At 35.4% G+C, this 27,304-nt stretch overlaps 2 protein-coding genes across 2 annotated transcripts in view; one reads left to right on the forward strand and one right to left on the reverse strand.

Moving 5' to 3' along the window:
- Window positions 1-27,304, forward strand: part of LOC107719272 (tyrosine-protein kinase JAK1-like) — a gene marked incomplete at its 5' end in the record, with an annotated part of 33,208 nt that overhangs the window by 4,817 nt on the left and 1,087 nt on the right. Inside the window, 15 exons of the mRNA XM_016526664.1 lie at window positions 148-343; window positions 1,241-1,344; window positions 3,321-3,458; window positions 3,547-3,634; window positions 3,759-3,886; window positions 4,864-4,999; window positions 6,112-6,263; window positions 6,391-6,550; window positions 7,172-7,263; window positions 8,050-8,233; window positions 8,401-8,525; window positions 8,722-8,894; window positions 11,288-11,405; window positions 11,498-11,608; window positions 11,695-12,148. Of these exons, the coding sequence (XP_016382150.1) occupies window positions 148-343; window positions 1,241-1,344; window positions 3,321-3,458; window positions 3,547-3,634; window positions 3,759-3,886; window positions 4,864-4,999; window positions 6,112-6,263; window positions 6,391-6,550; window positions 7,172-7,263; window positions 8,050-8,233; window positions 8,401-8,525; window positions 8,722-8,894; window positions 11,288-11,405; window positions 11,498-11,608; window positions 11,695-11,802 (2,013 nt within the window). The remainder of the gene's footprint in view (window positions 1-147; window positions 344-1,240; window positions 1,345-3,320; window positions 3,459-3,546; window positions 3,635-3,758; window positions 3,887-4,863; window positions 5,000-6,111; window positions 6,264-6,390; window positions 6,551-7,171; window positions 7,264-8,049; window positions 8,234-8,400; window positions 8,526-8,721; window positions 8,895-11,287; window positions 11,406-11,497; window positions 11,609-11,694; window positions 12,149-27,304) is intronic.
- On the reverse strand, window positions 14,716-26,558 carry LOC107719261 (phosphoglucomutase-1-like). Its single transcript, XM_016526643.1, has 13 exons — window positions 26,211-26,558; window positions 25,049-25,211; window positions 23,814-23,960; window positions 23,593-23,718; window positions 20,601-20,791; window positions 20,320-20,474; window positions 20,115-20,230; window positions 19,810-19,945; window positions 19,542-19,725; window positions 19,303-19,437; window positions 16,318-16,742; window positions 15,530-15,614; window positions 14,716-15,263 (listed from the first exon to the last, which is right to left on the reverse strand). The coding sequence occupies exons 1-11, from the start codon at window positions 26,466-26,468 to the stop codon at window positions 16,653-16,655; spliced, it is 1,701 nt and encodes a 566-aa protein (XP_016382129.1). The 5' UTR covers window positions 26,469-26,558; the 3' UTR covers window positions 14,716-15,263; window positions 15,530-15,614; window positions 16,318-16,652.

The raw sequence follows: 27,304 nt of genomic DNA on the forward strand, positions 1-27,304 counted from the left end.
GAGACCTCAGTAAAAGTCAAGCAAACGCAGAATAAACGAACAGTGTAAATGTATGTAAATATGTTTGCATAAAATTAGGATATTGACGTTTTTCTATGTTTCACACTGAGTAAGTAACGCAAATCAAAACTGACCTTTTTATTCTAGAAGGATTGTTATGGCAGCATCACCAAAACCTTCAAGAACTTCCAGATTGAGGCGAGCGCACAGGGCTTCCTCCTGACTGGGACAAATATTGTGAAGCCCACTCTGAGAGAGCTGACGGACCACCTGTTTGGCCAGTGTCTCACAACAGACCACACCAGCTTAAGACTTGAGCGTGGCTGTCCACCCCAACCCAAAGGTACTGGAGCTTCACACCAACAGTGATATTTCAAATATAGATAATCTGTGTCTTCTTAAAAAAATAATTTAATTTTAGTTTCAAACTGAACTAGATTTTTATATTTATTCTAAAACGCATGCAGTGGCATGATTATGTACAGTATGTAGGGAACAACAGGGTAAAAATTAATCCTGTAGGAAACACTAGTATAATCAAATTAATTGGCATGCAAAGTTATGATAGTTAAGATGTTCTATTTGAAATCGGTTGTAAACCTAGAGAAAAATAAATATACAAAAATGTATTTGAAATACATTTTTTCCATGTTAAGTATATTACAAATATATTTTTTTTCATATTAAGTATACTACAAATACATTTACATATTTATGTGCTTAATAAATATACCCGGCAATTGTACTTTTAGTATACTAAACTGGTATACTGGAAGTCTGCTAAATTGGAACAACTAATTTTGTGCTTAATGCACTTTAATAGTGCGGAAGTAGTGCTGAAGTCCAACTAAAGATATACTGAATTATATTTAATTGTGCAGTAAAAAAGTGGAACTATTGCAAGTATACTTTAGGTACACTCTTAATATCTTGCATTAAAAGACCGCTATTATTCAAAGATCATACAATCCTCATCATTAAAACACATTTTAAGCTTAATATTAAGAAATGTGCATTGTGCACAAGTAGTACTCTAAATAAAGTTTAATTATAATTTTTATATCAGTACATCTCGAGTAAATATGTTAATACATTTGAACTATACTTAGTATGAAATAAGTGTATTTTAAATATATATTTTTTTTTTGTTAGGGATGTTAGATTATTATTGTACTGAAATCATCCTTATGTCTTAAAAGATGGAAGAAACATGAATAATCTTCCATTTACTGCTTCACAGAGCAATCCAACCTTGTCATGATGACCAGGAAAGATTCAGCATTGCCACACTCTTCCTTAAATAATGCAGTCATCCATAGGATCCTCAGAAATGACATTACCCAGGTTGGACATCTAAAAACTGTTTGCTTATATGCATGATGTGAATAAGTCAAACCTGTTTCATAGAAAACAAGCAAATTTCTCTATAGTGAGAAGTTATTTCCTGGTGCATCCTGACCAGCTGGTGTAAGCTGATCAAACAACCATTATGCTGCACTGCTAAAATCTAAGTAGTATTTTATGTCTTGTATCCCAAAAAATAACTATCAGCGACAGAACATTGACCAGGTTTAACCAGCTACGGTTTTCACATATTTTTTAAATTGTATTTTTTTATGGAAGCATGATTCTACCACAGAATGAAAAAATAATAAAGATGTAATAATGACTTTTTTATCTTGCAAATCTGAGTTTATATATCACAATGCTGACTTATGAGAAGAAAAAAAACCCAGAGAAAACTGCAAGAAAAAAAGGTCAGAATTGTGAGATAAAAACTCAGAATATAATCGCGGTCCTGCGGAAAAAAGTAATAATTCCAAAGAAAAGTTCGAATTGTGACATAAAGACTCACAATTTGGTGAAAATTATTCCTTGGTTAACTGCGTGATGTGAGCACAGAATTCAGAGAAAAAAAGTTGAAATTGTGAAAAATAAACTTATTTCGTTTATATTTGGCGTTCAAATTCACGTGATAGTAGGGCTGCACGATTATGACAAAAATCATAATTGTCGATTATTCCCTTGAAATTGTAATTGCAATTATTAATTACGATTATCACAATTTACGTTGAATGATGTTTATACCATTGTTTGATGCAACTGCATGCCGTATTTTTATATGAAAATAAACGAGCTGAAAACACTAACTGAAAAACCTTTAGTGCTTTTCTATAGTATTAAGCCTCAAATGCCAACTATACATCGGATAAGAATAACATAAGTGGACTTTGAACGATTAATTGCCGCTTTGAACGATTACGTAATTGTGGCATCCATAATTGTAATCGCGATTAGAAATTCGATTAATTGTGCAGCCCTACGTGATAGAACTAAATTCAGAATTTGCGTGCTGTGGTCTGTCTCTTGACAACGCACGAACCCCAAATGGAATTCTCTTTCACGACTTCTTGCACTTTAACAGACAAATACACCTGCCCATTTAGAACATTCAAGTGATTTTAAAGCATTCAAGCGCAAGAAGACGCAAATAACAACTCCATACAGTGTGTTCTGTGCACATAGCGCACACACATAGAGCTGCGTCTCGGGCAACGTCGCCTCTTATTTTCTTTCTGCTTGAATGGACAAATACAAACAAATGTTTGTCAAATACCCATCTTGGTGAGTATCCTTGAATACAGTCGGTTACGTCTTAAGTGAACTGAAAAAATCAGATGTGTATCATCATATTGGATCCATGCATTTTCTCTTAAAGTGACTGCGCCTATTTTACCAGCTGCTGCCGGTGTCCTTAATGTTAATCCAAAAAAAGAGAGAGAGAGAAAATCACTCACTCACTTTTGTAGCTTTAACAGTGACTATTTTTCACTGATAAACATATTTGTGCTTGAACACCTACAAACCTAAAAGTCTAAAGCATTGTTTAGTTTGTATCTTTGTATCTTTATGTGCTATAACTTGCTTATAAGTAAATCAGTTGTCTTTAATAGTGTTTGATCTTTATATTTGTTAGACTAGTAGTTTTTGCTGTGGTATCGGAATTGAGAATAGTAAAACTGAAATGTAAAACTTTTGGTGTCATATAAGCTTATTTTTATCTCACAATGAATGTAAAATGTATTATTTGATTAAGTGGTTTAAATGATGTTTATGCAAAAAAATACTAATTAAGAAAATGTCTTGAAGCTGGTTAGACCAGGTCCAAGATGGTCAAGCAGCTTAGAACAGTTATTGTGTTACAGTTTAAGTTGGATATTCCAGCAGGGTCATATATAAATAATAATAATTATAATAATAAAATTATCTAGAGCCTAGAAATGGAAAGCAATGTATTGAAACTGTTATTTATGAAACAGGAGAAACACCTGGGCCAAGGCACCTGCACAAACATATATTCTGGGAAGCTGAATTTGAGAAATGAGGATGATGACGGTTATTCAGGCCATGAGGTGGTGGATGTGGTTCTGAAGGTGCTGGCAGCAGGACACATTTCTGTAAGTGGCACCACATCTATTGATACATACAGTAGGTAGATAACTCTACTGGTAATTGCCTTCACAAATCCTGCTCTACTGCTCTTAGGCCTTCCTGGACACAGTCAGTGTAATGCAGCAGATTTCACATAAAAACATGGTTCTGATGTATGGCGTATGCATGCACAGCATGGACAGTAAGTGTGCCCACTCCACCAGACAGAAATGCAACAATACTTATTTGTATTTGTAAAGAAATTAAAGAAATAGTTGACCTTTGACTGCAGATGATCTCATGTCTCATTGCTGTTGTTCTGTCAGTCATTATGGTGGAGGAGTTTGTTCAGCACGGCCCTCTGGATCTGTTCATGAGAAATCATCGCTCTGAACTCAAGCCCTCCTGGAAGTTCCAAGTTGCGGAGCAACTTTCCAGTGTCCTCAGTTATTTGGTACAATATTTAAGTTTGAACTTGACCTTGTTTCACCCTTGTTTACATTTTGTGAAATATTTACAACTTATGGGTCAGTGATTTTATGACTTGAAATAAAATGTGTATTTAAGGTGTAAACATCTTAAATATTCATAAAACATAGATATTTAAGAACACATTTTAGTTCTGAATCAGTGTTATTTCAGTATTATTTAACCATAATAATAATGTAGTATTTATTAGTATTTTGAGTTATCTTTTATTTTTATATTTTCAGTTCTTTGTTGTTTTTTTAGTTTGTTTTAGTAATTTTTTTGTGTGATTTTTGTCATTAGTATTATATATTACATATATTTTTGTTTAGCTTATGTTTTTTAGTTTTAGCTTACCATGTACTGTAAGGTGTACAAATATTTAGCATCTTAAATGTTTTTTATTATAATTATTTTTTAATAACAAAGAAACAATAATGCAAGATTACGACAAACTGAATTTCAGCCTTTTAAAGACACTGGACAGTTACACAACCTAGAGATTTTTCTTAAAGGTCAGCAAAAAGTATCAAAATTAATTTAGAAATTTAAAACAATAATGCAAGATTACGACAAACTGAATTTCAGCCTTTTAAAGACACTGGACAGTTACACAACCTAGAGATATTTCTTAAAGGTCAGCAAAAAGTATCAAAATTAATTTAGAAATTTTAATTCAGAAGTCAGTTCATCATAGAACAAGTGTTTTCAAATCATTGTCTGTATGAACGGCATTTTAATTTCAATTGCTGAATAACCGATTCAGACAAAAGAGATGTTTACTGTAATTATTGATGTTATTCATATATCACAACAATAACATGCGGCAATTATCAAGTATCCATTTTCCAGGGGATAATTTGATATCCTGCTTTACTCATAAAGTACATATATAATTCAGAACTCTCTAATGGGATGTTTGAGGCAGAAAAATAGGACTCTGTCTTATTTTCTCTCTTTCAGGAGGATAAGAAGCTTGTCCATGGCTATGTCTGTGCTAAAAATGTCCTGTTGAAGCTGGATGGTCTGAAAGGACAAGGTGGTCCTTTCATTAAACTGAGTGATCCTGGACTGTCCATCGCTGTGCTCAGCCAAACAGGTAACACACGCTCATTCACACTCATCCAGAGAGCCTCTGTATAGCCTTGCACTATACAAGTGCACAGTGACTATTTAATAACATCTATTTAACATTTAATCGAATATATTAACAGATTAATAGTAAAATAATTGAACCCCCATAATGCATTGAAAATCTGTATACTATTTGTGCATTTTTAGAGCCAATCAACAACTTCTCATTAATGAGTGAATGTGAAAAAATGTCAGTTTTGAATGTTACCATATTATTACTGTGTTATTATTGCATTTTTATTAATTAAAAAATTTAGAAATTCTTTGAAATTTCAAATTACACATGAAAAAAAACTATGATTAATACTATAAACTGTAGTGAAATTAAAACTATTTCAATATTCATGATAAATCATTGTATGTCACAATCATAAGAACATCTGATAATTCTGATCTGATAATAACCAGTATTAACCCCATTAGAATGAATGTAATCTGAATACATTTCTTTGAATTTAACTCATGATTGCTCAAAAACATTTATGAAACTTGCATATTCTTTTCTAAGAAAACAGCATCAAAACAGCAAATACTACTCTGAAATGTTTCCAGACACAATAAATTCATTTTACTTGCATAAACTTTCACTTTCAGATGAAAAAATGTGATCAATTTTGCATGCTGCAATGGTTTGTCAATAGGCGTATATATTCATATTTTTCAACAAAGTTTAGTCCCAAAAGTGTGTGAGATATGGGGAACAAGCTAAATATATTTTACAAAAGCCTTTTGGCACTAATATAACTTCATAGATCATTTTACAAACGTATTTTTGACACCTAGGGGTACTCCATACATACCCGGGTCCAAAATGAGCCGAAAGTATAACATTTAATCTAAATGGTTATATCTCTTAAAAAATAATTGTAAAAAATGTGTATTTTGAGGGTCTTAAAAAGTTTTGTTTACCTACTAAAAACAAAATTTTTTTTTATGTATCTCTTCCAGGTCAAAACAGACCTGAATGCATTATAAGGGTTAAATAATAATCAGTATAATGTATATTGACTTTACTAAATGACAGTTTCTGAGAGTCCATTTTGCACTACTAACGCTCCTGATTGTGCCTGTGCTCAGAGTGTATTGACAGGATCCCATGGATCGCCCCAGAGTGTGTTAAAACCCCCAAAGCGCTGAGCATTGCAGCAGACAAATGGGGGTTTGGGACCACGCTATGGGAGATCTGCTACAATGGCGAGGTGCCTCTGCGTGAAAAGAAACTCTCAGAGGTGCTTTACCCTTCTACGATGACTCTTCATTTATACTTGTCCAAAGCAGCAGTTGTTTTATTGGAATTCTTGTCCTTTGTTTCTGACTATAACACTTTTAATCTAACATCTGTGTGTGCATAAACAGAAAGAGCGATTCTACGATGTGTGCGGCACTCTGGTCACTCCCAGCATCAGTGAACTGGCTGATCTGATCTCACAGTGCATGAACTATGACCCCAGGAAGAGACCGTTCTTCAGAGCCATAGTGAGAGAGCTGGGACGCATCAAAGAGCAGCACGTGAAGGGTATCTGTCACATAATATCACACGATCATCACAAACACTAATAGTCTTTACCTCTTCTTTATGCAATAGATTTAGCATCAGGGTGACGCGGAGGAGACGAATTGTTGTATAAAATCGTTATTTTTGTTTTCTTTGCGTACAAATAATATTCTCGTAGCTTCGTAAAATTACGGTTGAACCCCTGATGTCACATGGATTATTTTAACGATGTCCTTGCTACATTTCTGGGAAAAAAAATTAATAAATAAACTTTTTGTCATCAATTACGTCAAAAAATTTAAATATTTCACCCCCCAAAAATAATATATTTTGATTTTAAAAATATCATGACAGTTAAAGGGAAGGTTCACCCAAAAATGAAAATTCTGTCATTAATTACTCACCCTCATGTCGTTCTAAACGTAAGTCCTCCGTTCATCTTCAGAACACAAATTAAGATATTTTTTTATGAATTCTGAGAGCTCTCTGACCCTCCCATAGACAGCAATTACAACCTTCATTTACAAATCTCATTCTTATTAAAAATGGTATTATTTAAATTTTAAAACACAGTTTAGAGTAACCTTCATGGTTGTATTTATATACATTACTGAATTGATTGTATTTTTTTTTTATCTACAGCGCTTCACCTTATGGAGGCAATTCCTCCACAGGAGACTGATCCTACAGATTTCAAGAGAAGATTTCTCAAGAAAATCCGAAAACTTGGAGAGGTACTGGACTTTTCCAGGTTTATGATTGTCACGTGCTGTTACTCTTCCCAAGTCAAATAAAGGAACATGTACATGATTTCTACTGGATTGTATTGGAAAGTACTAGAAGTATTTGGAAATGTTTTGTTTGGAAAGAATTCATAGAACATAGATTTGTTTCGAAGACATTTTAGTTCCCAATCAGTGTTATTCTACTATTATTTATATAGTATTATAGTATTTATTCATATTTAAAATGAGCTTTTATTTTTATATTTTAAGCTTTTATTTTAGTATTTTTTGATGTCCGTTTGCCATTTGTATTTTTATAGAAAGATATTCTATTTATCTTTAATCTAATACATTTTTACAGTTTATATTAAATTTAATTTCACTTAGATATTAAGGCATCATTTCATTTGATCTAATATTAAATTTTTTTGTTTATTTCAGATTTATTTATATTAACGAAAATTATTTTAATTGATTTTTGTTTTAGTTTTATTTAACAATAACAACACTATTGTTCCCAAAAGGACTATTATGATTACCAGTAACCCCAGTACAACAAAACCAGTTTACAGAAATTGTATATTATAGATTTTATAGAGATTTCAATAGGAATACGGTACAAATTCCATTAGAATTTCGAACTAGTGATTCTAATTGGAAATCTGGACCAACTTGATTCATTCACAATGAGATCCCTGCATTTCCTCTCTTCCCTCCTAAATCCCATAATCCCCTTGGATTAATGTGTTCTTGATTCATTATCTGCTTGTATTATTCTTTATCAATCTTGTCCAGGGTAACTTTGGGATGGTGGAACTGTGTCTGTATGATCCTAAGGGAGATCAGACAGGTGAGCTGGTGGCTGTCAAATCTCTGAAAACGGAAAATGAGTGCAGCAACCTGAGGAGAGAGATCAGCACCATCAGAAACCTCTACCATGAAAACATCGTCAAATACAAAGGCATCTGCAACGACGAAGGCATGTCATGAGCACAGCTACAAACACAAAGGCCCTGTTTACACACAATATTTACATCGCTTTCTAATCTTGATGGCTTTTTAACTTGATAACTAAGACAAATGAATATATAGCCCATTTATATGTACTTACTGTATTATTGCTTGGGGTGAATGTGTGTCACTCAGGAGGAGCGAACATCAAACTCATTATGGAGTACTTGCCCTCTGGCAGTCTGAAAGAATACCTGCCCCGTAACAAATCCAACATCGATCAGAAGAGACTGCTGCATTATGCTCTTCAGATATGTCAGGTAATGTAGCCAATACAATAGATAACTATAGCTATAGATATAGATAGCTTCACCCATTTTCACTTATATTCAGTATTTTTATTTGTTACTACTTAAGTTTCCAAATGCATTTTTAGACTGCACAACAGAAGCCATCACTATCACTATAACTGCCATCTTTTGGTATAAATCGGTATAAATATTGTGTGTTTGACAGGGTATGGAGTACCTGGGATCTCAAAACTACATCCACAGGGATCTGGCAGCGAGAAACATCTTAGTGGAGAATGAATCACTTGTAAAGATCGGGGACTTTGGTCTGACTAAGAGCATCAAAGATGATAAGGAATATTACAAAGTGACCGAAGAACAGGACAGTCCTGTGTACTGGTAAAGCAGCACTCATTCCTGCTTACACTCCATATTTTAATCATTATGTAAATCACTGTTTAAGCTTTTTGCTTATAAATTTGTTGAATATTTCTATAAAGGACAAATGATTTATACATCTGGAAAAGCTATTACCTTCTCCCTTTGAAATCAAACACCTACCATGATGACAGTGCAACAGATTATGCTTTCTGAATATAGTACTTTATTAATTACATTTATAAAGTTGTGTGTGTGTGTGTGTGTGTGTGTATATATATATATATATATATGAAGAGTTCATTTGCAAAAACAGATAACTCCATTTTTATCAATTTTCAAAAAATAGTTTTTTCATTGTGCATTTCAATTAATCTCAATCAAACTGCAGTTGGGTTATTTTGATTAGGTTAAAAAAACTCAAAAATACTGCTAACTAACAATAAAAACGTGATAACAATAAAAAACATGATTTTTGAAAATTAAAAAAAAACGGAGTTATCTGTTATTGCAAATAAACTCTTCATATATGTATGTATATATGTGTGTGTGTGTGTGTGTGTATATATTTGTAGCTGACAAACAGATATGTGTAGTATTCTCTCTGTTTAATAATAGCTGAACTCTGTACATTTATATGTGTGTGTGTGTGTGTGTGTATATATATATATATATATATATATGAAGAGTTCATTTGAAAAAACATAACTCCATTTTTAACAATTTTCAAAAAATAGTTTTTTCATTGTGCATTCCAATTAATCTCAATCAAACTGCAGTTGGGTTATTTTGATTAGGTTAGAACATAACTAAAAATACAGCTAACTAACACAATAAAACACAATAAAAACATGATAACATAGTAAAAAACATGATTTTTGAAAAATAAAAAAACGGAGTTATCTGTTTTTGCAAATAAACTCTTCATTTGTTGGTTGGGATTAAATTATAAACAGTATATTTAAAGCTAACCTAATGAAGAGAATATTTGGACTTGTCTTAATGCTCTTGTGCAATAAAATTCTCTTTAAGTGCAGCTTAAGTGTTCAAACAATTCTCTGGGCCACTGCTTGTTGGTGTCTAAGCAGATAATGCAACTTAATGACAGAAATCGTACTACTGCACAGCTCTGATTATCACATAATCCTTTTTCAGCATCCACACAATTTCAAGCAAATGTCTTTGCTTAAAGAACAAGAGACATCCATATGAAGGAACTGCATTGTTAAACCTAACGCACTGGAACAATATCCGGGGGAAAAAAACAACATTATTAATGCATTTTTAAAGAACATTTCTACACTGTTCTTATCAAATAAGAGTTGAAAAATCTTAAAGGTAATTAATATTTTTATTTAGCAAGGATGTATTAGTTTTTTTTTCAACTGCTTACACACATTTTCAAAACTTTGCCTCTATTTTTCAAATCTTTACACACAAATCCAAGAATTGAACACACAAAATGCAAAATGCCTCACATCTCTTGCAAAATGAAGCACTGCATTCAAAATATCACAAACACATCTCAAAAACAAAAATTTGCAAACACCTTTGCTATAATATTAATTCCTGTTAGATTTTTGTGTGCTACATAGAGAATTGTGTGTTGTGTTTTGCAAAAAGTGTTTTATGAAATTGAAAACTGAGTCAAAGGCCGAGAATTGGTGTATGGTTTTGCAGATTTTGTGTGTGGTTCTGGTGTTTTAGAGTGTCAGGTTTCAGAAATTGTGTGACCAGTAAAGATTTTGTGTGTAAGCAGTTGAAAACAACTGTAAATTGATCAAAAGTGACACTTATAATTGTAAAATTCTTAAAAAATGTAGCACAGTTTCCACAGAAATATTAATATTTGTTTTCAGAATTGGTAAGAAATGCTTCTTGGGCATCAAATCAGCATATTAGAACACTGGAGACACTGGAGAATGGAGTAATGATGCTGAAAATTCAGCTTTTCTGAATAGGGAAATAGAAAACAGTTATTTTAAACATTACTGACTTGTAACTGGCAGCCATATCACCCTGTAGCCCAAGACTGGTTGCCCACTGAAGCTAAGCAGGGCTGAGCCTGGTCAGTACCTGGATGGGAGACCTCCTGGGAAAACTAGGTTGCTGTTGAAAGAGGTGTTAGTGAGGCCAGCAGGGGGTACTCACCCTGTGGTCTGTGTGGGTCCTAACGCCCCAGTATAGTGACGGGGACACTATACTGTAAAAAGCACCGTCCTTCGCTATATAAATGTAATGAATTATTATTATTATTATTGACTTTTCTCATACTGCAGACAATACCTTACACTAATTGTTTAAAAAAAACATGTTTAACAAGTGTTTTTATGTCTGTAAGTCCAGTTTCACTGTATATATGCACAGACGTCCACTGAAGGTCCAGCTAAACCCCAGTCATGTCCTCTGTGTAGGTATGCTCCAGAATGTCTGATTAATCGGAAGTTCTATAAGGCATCTGATGTTTGGTCATTTGGGGTCACTCTCTATGAAATCATGACCTACTGTGACCGTGACAACAGCCCTCCACGGGTGAGCATTATAAACCTGATATTAAATACATCAGGTATTATAATCACAGAGACTCATCTGCTAATTCCTGTTCTTGTATGTTTCTCTGGTAGGTATTCCTGAAGATGATTGGCCGGTCTCAGGGGCAGATGACCATGGCCAGGCTGGTAGAAGCTCTTGAGAAAGGCTGGAGGATGCCATGTCCAGATTCGTGCCCTGAAATGGTGAGATATCTCTTTTCTCTGACTTTTTATTGTATTATATTATATTACGGGCAGATTCTTCAATAGACGTGTGTCTGTGGCTGCAGGTGTACACTCAGATGCACAGTTGCTGGAGTCACGCCCCAGAAAACAGAGTGGACTTCAAGGGCCTGATCAAACAGTTTGAGTTTCTCCTCACTAGTGAAAACATCTAGCTTCCATTCATCACATCAGTTACACCTACACAATTCAGATTCATGTTGTATTTGTATGTAACTTTCTCATTATACTAAGAAAATGATGCATGTTACTTTCTCTTTAAATCTTTGCCAGTTAATCATCTACCTCCAAAAACACTCTGGTAATACAGAGTATTCTTACTAGGTTAACACACCACTCAGCACTTAACAAGTATCAAGTAGTAAAAAGATTCATTTATAAAATCTGAAGCCGCATCAAATCTAGGGCCAGATTTACTAATAGCTTATACTAGTACAAACCCTCTTTAGGCATTAAAGTGCCCCTATTATGGATTTTTGAAAATTACCGTTCATGCAGTGTGTAAAAAACTACTGTCATGATTTACTAAAGACGTGCAGTGAAAAATTTGCGTGGACAGTTATTTTTGTGGCTGACCTTATGCATTTGTAGGAGTTTCCTTTTCAAACGCAAAATTTCTGAGAGTATTTAAATTAATCATGCAAAGTAATTTACTAAGGTTTATACGCTAGTCAATTTACTGTATTTGTGTCATTATTTAAAGCCCAAAAAGCATGTTTTAATCACTGATCTATATATAATGATCTCTATTATAGATCAGCAGTGTTGGGGGTAACGCATTACAAGTAATGCAAGTTACGTAATCAGATTATTTTCAAGCAACTAGTAAAGTAATTCATTACTTTTTAATTTACAAGAAGTTACTTTTTTCAAATAAGTTATGCAGTTACTTTGTTTTCCCATGTTGAATTTACATTTCCTTCAGCCTTTTACATATACAAAAATGATAACCTTTTTATAATAGAAACAAACAAGCAAGCCAAGCCCAGATGAGAAAAAGTACTGCAAAAGTAATGTAACGCATTACTTTCCATAAAAAGTAACTAAGTAACACAAAGGAGTAACGCAATATTGTAATGCATTATTTTTTAAAAGTAACTTTCCCCAACACAGTAGATCAGTGGTTTTAACCCGTTTTGCACTTGACACAATAATTGCTAATTTGCTCTGCTCTTGGTAGACTGCATTATTATGGAAATGATCTGGATGCATCTGTGTTCTTTAATTTGCTTATTTTCAGTAAATCGCACACAGAACTTTACACTCCTACTAGTGCTTTTATGGGATTGCGATCTCATGCCAATTAGCATATCTGGCCCATAATGTATAAACATATATGATTTATTATTTTATGAAAGATAAAACGCAGAGGTGCCTTAATATCACAGGGGGCATATTTGTTGTATTTACTAGCTAATCTATAGCGGCTCTTCCACCGTCAGGCTGAGCGGTTCTAAGAACGGCAAGAAACGGTTCCAGTTTCCACTTCAGCTCGGTTGTGTGTAGTTTCTCTCTATTGCTGGTCAAGTGTGCTATTTGAGTGAAGCAAACTGAAATATCTCATCATCCTTCATAATACAGTCACTACTTACATCTCATACCGTACTGTATGTAAATACTGTACTTGCATTACCATGGCAACGACTGATACATCTGTATTACGAGCTCTGTTATCAGTGCCACAGTGGAAAACCAAACCATATCCATATCCGAAACCATAATGGAACAGTTAAGCAATGAGAACCTGACGATGGAAAAGCGGCTTAAGACAGATAGACAAGACAGACAGATAGATAGATAGATCTATTAAAATGCAAGGTGCATATATATAGTCATGAATGTCATTTCATTTTATTATTTTTTTTAAATAGTCTTACTGGTTGTTGTATTCAGTTGATTGTACTGTAAACTTTTTAATCATCAAAAAAACTTGTGATATCTAAGTTTGTGCGTACAGTAGGTCATCTAGTTCTTTGAAAGAAAGGGAGTCAGTCCATTCCAGCAGTTCGTCCATTTCTCGCTCCCAGTGTTCCTGCTCATCTGGACCCAGAGCAGCACCAGGAGTCTGGGGGGTCAGCGGGTCTAGTGGGACACACAGCAGAAACTGAGGTGAGGTGAGGTGAGGTGGTATCTCTAAAAGAACACACAGACTGATCTACAGGAGGAATCACCTGGAGCTTTGCACTGCGTGTAGAGTCTTCTCATGCGTTCCACCCGCGTGCGTTTCGCTTTGGTGTGTTTCTTCGGAAGCTTCTGAACAGGGCTGCACATAATGACCATAAAACTTAGAATTACAGTGTTTAGAGTCTTTTACTGTGCTGGAGCTTATTGTAAGGGTGTTCCAATATCAAAAAAGTATATATGTAAATGTAAAGCACATTATATCCACTGAATAAAATCATAGATTGATTATAGGAGGTGTACAATTTAAAGTTGAAACAGTCTATGGAGTGCAGTTCTTAAAGAGACACTACAACTAATACTTTCTATTCCGCTTTTTAATAACAATAAGTCCTTGCATGGAAGCACATTTCCATTATACTGTATAAGAATCATGCTTTGGTAAATCATAATTATGACAAAAGTCAAAAGGTAAAGTTTAAATAAAAAATGATAAAACAAAAAGTAAAAATCATGAAGTCATAATTATAACATAAATTATAATTCATAAATAATTAACTAAAAAGTCATAATTGTGACTAAATTTGACTTTTCATCTAATACTTTTGACTAGTCAATTTCTAGTTTTTATTTCAGTAAAACATTTAATTATGTCAATTATGAAATAACGAGTACAACTTATGACTTCTTGTTCAACTTTTTAGTTAATAATTATGACTATTTAATCTAAACAAGTTGTAGTTTGCAATTGTGGTGCCACAAGGAGCTGAGATACAATTGGAGAACCTTATACAGGAGTCCATAGCAAAGGGAATAGTGTGATATTATGAGTGCCCCTTTATTTCAGAAATGTAAACTATATTTAATTTAAACTACATTTTTAATTATTTTTTAACTGAGCTTGTATGAAATTAGTAGAAATGGGTAACACCAACTGACATGTTGCGCTGTGCTTGAACGAGATGATCTGTCTTATTGCCATTTGACCGGACTGCACATCTGTCTCTACAGTTGATGAATTCATCTGAATCTAAAATGAGAAATATCAATTCATTTTGGCAGACCATCTCCACATCAGACTCTAAAAATACTATTACAGTTGATCTATGCAAGATGTTCTCAAATATAAATGAAAAAGTTGCAAAGATTGCAAATAAAGCACTAACAGTAGATTTGATGATACTCTCTTTTTATGTACAGTATTCCACTTTATCACTTTAAATACAGTCATATCAAATCACTTACATTCGTTTACCATCAGAAGTTCTGGGTTAGTGGTGGCAATTTTCATCCATATGCTAAGATACCCCTCAAAGGCAATTCTACACACTTGTCTTGAAAAGAAGAGGAGCCGGTTTGTTTACAAAGCCTATATTTTTATGATATCTATTACAAAACTTGACAGTAAAAGAGTCTGAAGATTAGTGGTCTTGCCTCTCCCTTGACTTCAGCCCCACACCTTCAGAATCTGTATTTGAACAGATAAATAAAAAAACTGAAAGTATTGTCATAATACGATTTTGTAAATGTTATTTAGTTGTAATCAGAGGTGTAAAGTATTGGAGTAAATGTAATTAGTTACTGTACTTGAGTATCTTTTTTGATACTTTGTAGTTGTACTGAGTATCAAAGATATTAGCAACTTTTTGGAGTAATTTTCACTGAAAGGTATCTGTACTTTTACTCAAGTATGGTTTTTAGGTACTCTTTACACCTCTGGTTGTAATGATGTGAAAGGTGGAGTTGGTGGGTTATTCTTACCCTCCAGCTCCTGGCTCTTCTTCATGACTTGTGTTGATGGAGAGCAAGGCAGCAGCAGGTCATAAGCTTCCATTGTTACTGATTTCTTAAGCAGTAGGCAAGTGAACTGATTACAATGAGTGTGAATTAGGCCACTATATCACAATATATGTGCATGTGGCCTGTAACCTGTTGAAGACTGAGGGAAAGTTTTGCTGATCATGGAAGAGGTTTGTCTGATTAGTTGTTGTTTTTTTTAATCCAGTAATTAATACAAATAGTAATTATATTAAATTAGTAAGTAAGTATATTTTTTAGAAGTTTAGACGTATGCTAGTACTGCAAAAATCAGGGTTTCTTTTTCACAGGAAGCTTCAGGAGAGATTTTATCACTTGGGTGATAATATCCCGGATGCAGCTTTTGGGTTAACGTTACATTATTTGTGACTGTTATTTCCATTTAAAGGTACATTTTGCAGTTCAACTACACATTTAGGGGGGAGTAAAACATGAAATGTACAAGCTATTAGCCTAATGCCTATTATCAGTATATACAAATATATAACTCTCTCCGAGATTATATTTATTCAGAATTTGCTGCATAGAGAACCGTGCAATACCATTTAAACAGACATATAATTCATTTAGTATCAAATTTATATAACAATATCACGACAAAGTCTAATTTAAGCAAGTTTACCCAACTCTTTTTTAAGGACTTAACATCAAAACCCGTAATTAATCAATCATATGCACTCAAATCAGTGCTGGAATAGCGCATTTCACTGCTTTATAAAATCAGTAGTTACCTGTCAGTCACAACTGCGTCTCATTTCACAATTACTTCAGCCAGAATATTACACTTCCACTTCAGATCAGCGCTTGTTTATGAGTGCATGTCGTTGTTGGGCAGCACATTCACGAATACAACTTTCGTCAGTGGTTGGCTCATGAATATTAAATATGTCATGGGCACGTTGCTGGGCAACCTTCCTGAAGCGTCAAGTGGCGTAATTAATATTCATAAGCTAAGCAATGGTGACAGTGAAGGATTCGAGAACGTCTGCACATGCTGCAGTTACACTTTTCGCGGATAGCAATGTTTATTAAAAAAACTGAAATGTAAAGATGACATTTAATATAATCATGTAATAACAGTAGGGCCTCTTCGCCCGGTTCTTTCATGTATCTGTGAAAGCTGCAGGGCAATGGTGACGAGCTCCGCCAGCGCCACCTGTGACAGAAAAACAAAACAACTTATTAATCCAAACATTTTTTGCTCCTAGGCTACGCATTTAACAGTGCTGGGTAGTCCGTAACTGATTCTAAATTTACATGACAAAAATTGTAGTTAGTAACGTAATACACTACATTACACATTTACAGTCTATGATTTTAAGTAGGCCTAAAGCCCCGTTCACAGCGAGAACGATAACTATAACGATAACGATATTAACGTCCGCACCAGCGAACGATATCGTCTGTTTATTCTAAGCGCACATGCGCCTGCCGCTTTAAATTCTTGAGCTCGTTACAGCAGGATGGATTCTGATTGTCTGTCAGTGTTTTATCGTTCATCAGCTGGAAAGAAAATCGTTTTGAAAGTGATCACAACGATATCGTTCCTCTGTATCGTTATCGTTATAGTTGTGGTGTGAACTATGCTATTCTTTAATATTGAGAACGATTTTTAGAACTATATCTTTATCGTTATCTTTATAGTTATCGTGCTTGGTGTGAACGGGCCTTAACCAAAGTCCCTTTAATGGTATTCTTTAGTCTTTGGCCTAACATAAACAGACTTTTTGATTACTTACATATTAGCCTACTTTTGACCTAACCTGTTTATCATATTGTCTGCTAAATGTAAATATTGATTTCATTAGCATAATCTTGCATGACCATATTGATATAAAAATGCAAAGAGAAAGAAAATAAATTGCACTTGTTGTAATTAACAACATGAAGTGCGTTAAGGAACTGCAGGGGGTTTGTGAGTTTTATGAAAACTAATAATTAATAAAAAATGTAAAATATAGGCCTAAGTAACAACAATCAAGATAAAACACACATTTTCAAAACTTTGCCTCTTTTTTTTCTCAAAACTTTACACACAAATCCACGAATTGCAAAATGAAGCACTGCATTCAAAATATCACAAACATATCTCAAAAGCAAACATTTGCAAACACCTTTGCTATAATATCAATTCCTGTTAGATTTTTGTGTGTTACATAGAGAATTGTGTGTTGTGTTTTGCAAAAAGTGTTTTATGAAATTGAAGTCAAAGGCCAAGAATTAGTGTATGGTTTTGCAGATTTGGCGTGTGGTTCTGGTGTTTGAGTGTCTGGTTTCAGAAATTCTGTGACAAGTAAAAATGTTGTGTGTAAGCAGCTGAAAAAAAAAACAGTAAGAAAATTTTTTTTTTTTTAATTTTTGTTTACCTGCATGTCATGTTACCATTAACTAACGTAAGAGAACCGTGAACATGCACACGTGTTACTTAATTACTAACTTACTACCTTAAAATCTCTGGGGTACTTCAAGTAAATTTATTTGGTGAAAAGAGATTTGGCTGACAAAAATGTTTGGCAATCCCTGCATTATATGTAAATAAGAAATAATGTAAATTTGTGCATTTTAATGTGTTTGAAAGACAAAAGCCTTCTAAAGACATCAGGGTTGCCAGGTCTTCACCAGAAAACCCGCCCAATCGCTACTCAAAACTAGCCCAATTGCGTTTCGAGGGGTTCCCCAGTTAAAAATCACGTTCCGCGGGGTAAAAATACACGTTTTTTGGCGGGGTTCCCCTGCTAAAATTCGGATTCCAGGGGATAAATATGTTATTGGAGTCGCTTCAACCTGCGGACATTAAAAACAACCCACGGCAACAGTGTTAAAGTAGCCCAATTCCGCGGAAAAACCGCAGACTTGGCAACACTGAAAGGCATAGTAAAACATGGTTAAATAACCGACTGAATTATAATTCAAATAAAAAGTAATGTGTTCATCAGTAGTGGATGCAGTGTTGAAATGTTAGGAAAACACTTAAAAGTTCTGAAAAAGAAATGAAAAAGATCAACAATTAATTTGCTATTGTGTCATGTAATCAATAAAAAAGTAATTGTAGTCTTATTATGAGTATTAAAGGGGTCATATGATGTTGCTAAAAAGAACATTATTTTGTGTATTTGGTGTAATGCAATGTGTTTATGCGGTTTAAGGTTAAAAAAACACATTATTTTCCACATACTGTACATTATTGTTTCTCCTCTATGCCCCGCCTTCCTGAAATGCGTTGGAAGACCAAACAAAGTAGTTTCGCTTTCACAACTAAACACAGCGCCTTCACAATATGGCGGCGGTGGCAACAACAATACTACAGCGAGAATAAAAGTTACGCCTTCTTTCTTTGTGTGAACATTTGGGCGGCGTTATGCAAATCTTCCCACATCGTGATGTAAACATGTGGGGGCGTGTTAGAACGAGCCGTTTTAGGTAGGCGTGGTTGACTCTTAACTTTTATAAAGAATATCTCTTTGGATTTGAGACTTTAGTCTTTGCAACTTTACAGATCTTCTTTATGCACCAAGAGCTTGTAACACTCCAAAGAGAAAGGAAAAATTGAAATCGCATCATATGACCTCTTTAATATAATCTAATTACAAGTACCTCCTTTTTGGAATCCGATTACGTAATCCAGATTACATGTAATCAGTTACTACCCAGCACTTCGTAAGAAACATCAAATTTTAGAAGTATAAGTTCCCTATAAAAAAGAAGTCATAGTTTACCTGTGGGTCCTGAAAGAGCTTGTTTATATCTTTCTCATAACTGTCGATATACAGACGAACTGTGGCTCCGAAACTATCGCTCACACTGAGACGAAAGATTATGCGAGAACCTCCTTTAAAAACAATCCGCAAACCCTACAGGGAATGTTTACATGTTAATAACAGTATCCCTGTGACAAATGCCTGCTTTTTTGCTGATCTTTTCATACTGACTCAACAAAGAGGATCCACTATATTACCTGGTTTCGTGAAATGGTTCCATCCACAGGGTCACTGTACTCAAAATTGTCTGCCGCCTCCACTTGGTATTTCTTTTCCCCCACAGTAAACACTTGCCCTATGAATGCCCTGTCTGAAATCATCAGCTCCAGATCCAGCATCATCTCCACAGCCGCATCTAAATCCACTTCCTCATAGTCAAATCTGTCAAGTATAAACATGTCGTCAATCAAATGTCTGACTAGAGTCTAGACTGTATGTAGACGGCATCTTTTGCTGATAGTGCACCTGGTGTAGTAGTTCCTCCCGTAGGTTCTCCAGTGGTCTGTCATAATGTCTTCTACACTTTGCCTCCTCGCTGCTAGGATGGACATCCATGCTAGCACTGCCCAGAGCCCATCCTTCTCTCGAATATAATCAGAACCTATAGAGAGAAGAGGAGTTTCTTTAACTGAGGCCATTTTTATGTTCCAATGATTTAAAATAATATGAAATATTTTGTTGTCACATTGAAACTGTACTGGATGCTCAAAATGTAGTTTATGTATAGAATTCAGTGTTTTTTTACAGTCTATGTGTGGTACATTCATTACCTGTGCCAAAACTTTCCTCCCCACACAGCGAGAGACGACCTGCGTCCATCAAGCTCCCAAAATACCTCCATCCGGCTGGGGTCTCATACAGCTGGATCTTGGTGGCTCTGGCCACCCTGGATAAAACAGCAGAGTGAGTGGAGATGCTGCTGGTCCTGTTAAGTACACATCTACACAGTGTGAAACGTTTAGGAGTAATATTCACATGTCCAGAGCGGCACTGGTGGGCATACTCCTAGCAAAGCCTCTTACTCCTGTGTGCTGGAAGTAAGGAATGCAGAAGATGTTCGCAGCGATGACGGCAACTGAGTCGGAGGGGTTTACGAAGAAGCCGTGCTTCCCCAGGATCATATTACGCTCCTAGAAAGAGAGAGAGAGAGAGAGTGAGGCCAGGGTCAAGAAAATGTTATGCTGACTGTCACTTGAGCACATCTGCTTGGGTCAAAGGTCGTACAGCAACATCGATCTCAATGTCTCAACACCTACACCGTCACCATCAAAAGCAGCTCCGAAGTCATACTGTCCGCTCTTCATCGTCTCAACAAGGTCAGCGGCATAGATCAAGTTGGGGTCTGGGTGGCCACCTCCAAAGTCCTCCAGAGGTGCACAGTTGATGGCTGAATTTGCAGGGGAGCCCAGCTCCTCACACAGGATCTTCTTCACATATGGCCCAGTCACTGCAGAACCAAAAGAGTCAGTGCTTTTAAAGGTGCAGTATGTAATATTGAAATGGTTACTGAAGTCCAAATCAAAATATTGGAGAAAGTTTTTTTCTCCCGCTCCCTCCTCCTGCTGTAAGACTGGATGCTCATACGGGTTGCCAGATTGAGGACATGCAACAGTAACAAGAGTAACTGACAATGGAAGGTAACAAGCCTTACACTGTAAGTTGTTGAGCTGATTTATACGCATTTCAATATGCCTCTGGTCATAGAGCTTTTCAGATGGATGCCAAGGCTTTTTAGGTTGGGCAGAATCTATGATCTCTGACCCAATGGGAAAGATTCCCCCCACTGGGGAAGTCGTGGCCTAATGGTTAGAGAGTCGAACTCGTAACCCAAAGGTTGCGTGTTCGAGTCTCGTACTGGCAGGGATTGTAGGTGAGGGGAGTGAATGTACAGCGCTCTCTCCCACCTTCAATACCACGACTGAGGTGCCCTTGAGCAAGGCACCGAACCCCCAACTGCTCCCCGGGTGCCGCAGCAAAAATGGCCGCCCACTGCTCCGGGTGTGTGTGTGTTCACTGCTGTGTGTGTGCGCACTTTGGATGGGTTAAATGCAGAGCACTAATTCCAAGTATGGGTCACCATACTTGGCCACATGTCACGTCACGTCACTTTCAATTCATTTGCTGGCTTCAGTGGCTGCAATATGCTGTGTTTTCCATCAACTGGCAACCCAGGGTGTGTTGGCAATGAATGAAATCGCACAGATCAAAACAAATACAGACACTGCCAAACAGAATGCACATTTCAAAAGTAGAATAATTGTAGGAGAGTTGTTTTTTGGAGAAACAGGTATGTGAACTTACCATGTTTCCAAAATATCTGCATACATATTATGATACTTTTATTCTTAAGCACAGTTAAAAAAAATAATAATAATAATTTTAAAAAACACATACAGCACTTTTAATGCAATAGAATAGAAGACCAATGGCCATTTAGGCATTTAAAAACTACTGTCCGGATTTACTAAAGACACGGAGTGAAAAATTAGCACTGAAAAGGTGTAGACACAGTTAGAGCATTTTCATAGATTCAATTTTATTAAACTAAGCTAATTTCTATAAAACCTTATTAAGCCCTTTATTAAAACATTTATAAACCCTGCAGACATAAGAAATACTGGACTGTTAAAATTCAATTAAAGGAATTACCATAGACGTAAAAACCTATATTACCCTTGTGAAAAAAGAAGTGCACTTAATTTTATTGAATCTGCACTTCAAATCTTAGAAGTATATTTCAAATAGAAGTGTACAGATATGATGATATCATATTAATTCAATATAAGGCCACTTAAATGTATTTAAAGAGAGTACACTTTCAAGATGTTTCTTACACTTAAGTACACAATTTGTTTTGTTGTGTTTAAGAAGTATGCTTATTTTGATGAAGACTAACATAGTAAATCACATGTCAATGACATATTTTAACTACACTGTAAAAAAAAAAAAAAAAAACTATATTAACTAAAATAAAACTATACTATACTAAAATATTAAAGTTAATATTTTAAATGAACTAAATTTCTACTTCATAATTACACATAATATTTAATTTAAAATATAGTAAATATAATACTATATTAAATATATTTAAATACATGACATACACATTTAAACAGAAATTACATTAAAATTATATTTTAGTTTACCATAAACGACAGAAGTACTTAAAAAAAACAAAAAAACAAATGCTAAATCATTCACTAACCCTGCAAAGTTATATCCATTTGTAAACGATCTAAAACTTCTGTCATCATCTATTCACCCTCATTACAAACCTATACAACAGAAAAGAATATAAGCGTGTTGGAGTGAAAACATAATTGGACCCCAATTTTCACTTCAATTAATGAACAAAATATACATAGAGAGAGATTTTTCAAAACATCTAAATGAAGATAAGTAAATGATGACAGAATTTTTATTTATGGATGAACTATACCTTTAACAACCATGCAAAGCATGTAAACCTAAATCTTTTGTATTAATGCAAGCATACTAATAACTACTTGCAAAGAACTGGTTACGTGAAGCAAACTCTACACACAGCTACATTTGTAAGCACAGCAGTTAAAGCAGCACTATGTAACTTTTGGCGCTCTAGCGGTTAATAAACAGAACTGCACACATCCCGCGGAAGAACATTCCAACCGGAGCTACTTCTCTAAGTTTATGTCTATGGCGATTCACGCAGGTATGTGTTACTCCGCAGCGGTGACGACCCGACCAGGCTACAATAGTGCAAATATAAGTACTTATTTGGAAGATGAATTCATGATGTACTCGCTCATTATATACATTTAGCAAATTGTGAACACAGAAAAAGTTACATAGTGCTGCTTTAATCCACCTAGTCAACTTTACAGCTCAAATAACAACATGCATGAATGCAGAAGATTCCTTTAATTTCAAGGGGCTCATCAATGTGGGATGGTGTTACTCCTTGAAAGTGGAGAGCCATGCTTGGTTTTAGTGTTATGTCAGATGGCTCGTCTTAATCATTCAGATCACTGCACATTCATGGAAACTCAATCTCGCACAGAAGCGGGCAGCAATGCGAGCCTAAATTCATCCCTGTCCAACTGGCACACATGGAAGCATCTTAGTCCATTAAGTAGATGCAGCTGCTACTCTAAAGGCTCTTTTCAAAATGTGGGAAATGGTCTTGATGAAGCGTTGGCTGTGGTGGTAACTCAATGGCTATATCAGTCCGTTTCTGTATCAGTGGAAAGAAATATGGTTCCTCACCTCCATGCATGGCATCTAAACGGATTTGTATGTGGTTGTCTCCGGACAGAAGCTCCTTTAGAACAGCGAAATCGAAGATGTTCCTCAGTGAGTTGGCATAGGATTCGACTGGATCCACAATTTCCACTGCCATGACAGAATATTGACAGGACATGCATCCATTCTGTTCATAGCTCTTAAAAAGATGATATCAACAGCTCAGAAGTTGCACATGTTGTCACCTGTAAAAGGTTTGAATTTGTTCTCCAGGTCGAAGGACTGCTTGCCGATAGTCCCCAGATCGACTCTGAGTTCAGGACAGATGGCAAGCTCCTCTATGGTTCTGCTCAACTGGAAGATTTTATTCGTGACAGCCTCTGGTGCTGGACCTGTATGGAGGAATTATCAAGAACTCAAATAAAACAGTTCATTAAAGCAGATGTTGTAAGACTGGGTCTACTTTATGTTATTTGATCTGTGAAGAAGGTTCATATTTAGATTTCACCCCATATATATATATATATATATATATAAATTGCTTGAAGAAAATGAAGCTTACATTACATTTATATTGTGACTTCTTCATGAAAATTGAGTACATTTCATTCCCTAATTTTTTATTATAGTAAAACCAAAAATTTTGCATTTATTTTAAATTGTGTGTATTGTTTTTAAACACACACACACACACACACACACAATCAAAAAATTTAAAATACAGAAAAACTGTAATATTGTGTTAAAATTATTACAATTTAACATAACTATTTTTTATTTTAATGATGTCAAAGCTGAATTTTCAGCATCATTACTCCAGTCTTCAGTGTCACATGATCCTTCAGAAATCATTCTAATATGCTGATTTGCTGCTTAGGAAACATTCCTAATTTTTATCAATTATGAAAACAATTGGGATGTTTTTGTGGAAATATTGACTTTTTTTTCAGGATTTTAGCATTTATTTGAAATAGAATTTTCAGTAACATTACGAATGTCTTTACTTTTACTTTTCATCAATTTAATGCATTCTTGCGGATTAAAAGTTTCTTTAAAACGTTTTTAATTTAAAAAAACAAAACTTACTGACTCCAAACTTTTGAATGATAGTGTATTATAAAGATCAATGTGGGCTTTTCAATGACTTAATAATATTATTTTACTTTTCGTTAAATTAAATTAAATTAAATTATTAAATTAAATATACTGCATTACAGTAATGGGAACATAATGAAAATCAACACTGACAATTTTGAAATATACAAATTAACTCTAATGTAAAATATCATATGAATAGTATAATAGAATAATTTGAGTGGAATCATGCTAAACTGCCACAAAAACAAAGTCACTAGGAAATAATGCTTTATGATCATAACTTGAGCCTCATTTTAGGTACATATCTTATTTCTGTCATTGATTTTTGAGTGAAATATGACATCTTTCCTTCATCTTCATAATCACACGTGAGCCATTTTACCTCCACTGGCAGTATTGAATTTGATGCCGAAGTCTCCGTCAGGTCCTCCAGGGTTGTGACTGGCTGTGAGAATAATGCCACCGATAGCTTTGATCTTCCTGATCACACACGACACAGCGGGCGTCGACATGATGCCATTCTGACCGATCACAACACGACCCACCTGAGAAATTCACCAGCCCATGTTAAATAAAACACCACCTGTAACTGGGAAATAATATATAGATTTTTCTTCATAACTTTGCAACTACATGTCAACTAGCAGTCATTAGAGTATCAGTAGATTGCCTGTTTAAAACCTGCTAACACTTTATTTTGATGGTCCCCCAACAGACATTCTACTAACTATATAAGTATCTCTGGAAGTACATGTCAACTAACCCTAGCCTAACAGTCTTATAATACACTAATGAGAGTTGGTTATAGACGTTGAAAATTAATGGGAGTTAGTTGACATGAAGTTGCAAAGTTGCTCATAGTTAGTAGAATGTATAAAGTGGACTATCAAAATAAAGCTTTCAAATAAATTTCAGCTGGAAATTAAAGAATGTTATAATAAACTCTTTCATTAAAACACAAGGTATATCTAGACTTTCAATTGCTTATAACATCCGAATGGAGGCCAAAGCTGAGCACAACTCAAGTATCTGCTCTAGTATTGCACTTCACTCAGCATGTTTTTTTCCGCCTGTGCCAAATCTAATTGGCAAAATTAAAAATCTTGCGACTGCGTCAAGAATAAATATATTTTGCGGCAAATTTAGAACTGGAAAGTGGTGAGCAACAAACTAGCTCCATTAAAGCTTCTTCCCTATTTCTTGCCATCAAAATATAGGAACATAAAGTACAATTTACCACAAAAGATACCGTGCAGGTGAAATGATGCATTTGAATGACAGGTGTCTATAAGGATGTGTGAGATTCAGAAGCATAAAAAATGATTTTCAAAGATTATTGGAGTTTGTTTTACATGAAAATATACTATATACTAATACTTTTTTATTCTTTCTGCTTCAAAATTTCAAAGTTCATTCAATGTGTTACTTACCACTTCAAATTATTTGTGAAATGTAATCATTTCTGAGTGAAAACTGATTCTACACTGAATTTGTTCAGTGTAGGGTTCCTCATAAGAAAACATACTGTAAGAATCGCAACTGACCCCATTAGCGGCAGCCATCTGCACTATGACCTGAATGGCAGTCGAATTGAAGTAGCGTCCATCTCCACCCACCACCATAGTGGAGCCCTGCCTGTCCCGCAGGTCGATGGAGGAGAAGATGCATTGAATGAAGTTGTGCAGGTAGTACTTTTCAGACTGGAAAACATGGGTCTTCTTCCTCAGGCCATTGGTTCCGGGCCTCTGGTCAGGGTACGGAGAAGTAGGCAAAGTCAGCACTTGCAAGGGACTATCGTTCATTGCTCCAGTCCGTTGAGGAAGAATGAAGGAGAAGCTGTTAGCTCCTCTCAGAGGAGAGAGAGAGAGTGACTGGGACAGGAGGAGAAGGAGGAAAAGCCTTGTGCCCTTATGGCATTCCCCAGAGTTGGACTGAGGCCGTTAACGGGCTAAAAATAAACTTGGTAACCGAAGACCGCTTCTCACACATGTGCATGGAGATCACTGTCAGACAAGCTCGCCTCCAGAGGCCTGTTGAGGCAGATGCATAAGATGACCAGCGAGGCCTCATTCATGTGCGGTATTTACTCAGCATTTACTCAGAAGCTAAATAGAGCTGATGCTGAGTGAATAAGCCTGGGATGATCTGCCTGTAAACGCTACGTGAGTTGTTTTGACATATGCTAAATCGCCCAGGATCATTCAAGATCCATGGCTAATGAAAAACGTGCCATATAGCTTGATAACTGGGTGGCGTTTGGGGGCAGTATAAGAGGGGTTTGGGTTTTGACTGCAGCACCTCTACAATCCTTAAGGATGAAATTTCTGCGTTGATGTGTTGATCGTAACAGGTGGTTTAGCTGGCTCCAGAATGAACCGAATAAAAAAAGACCCAGGGAAGTTCTTACTGCAACAAGACCAGGTCAGTTGGGAAAAGAAAGGAAAAAAGATCTTTCAGATACAAAAAAGGCTCACACTGTGGATTTTCTGTTTTTACAGTGATAATGTATTTGCTCTTGGCAGATAAATTTGCTACGCTGCTGTTGCTACAGAGCAAGTACGGAGAATTGCTAATGCCAATGCATCCACAGACAAGCTGCTATGAGCATGCAAGACATACTGCTGCCACACAAATGTCA

This window comes from Sinocyclocheilus rhinocerous, unplaced genomic scaffold, assembly GCF_001515625.1.
Source record: "Sinocyclocheilus rhinocerous isolate Xijiao unplaced genomic scaffold, SAMN03320098_v1.1 scaffold2138, whole genome shotgun sequence".
NCBI lineage: Eukaryota > Metazoa > Chordata > Actinopteri > Cypriniformes > Cyprinidae > Sinocyclocheilus > Sinocyclocheilus rhinocerous.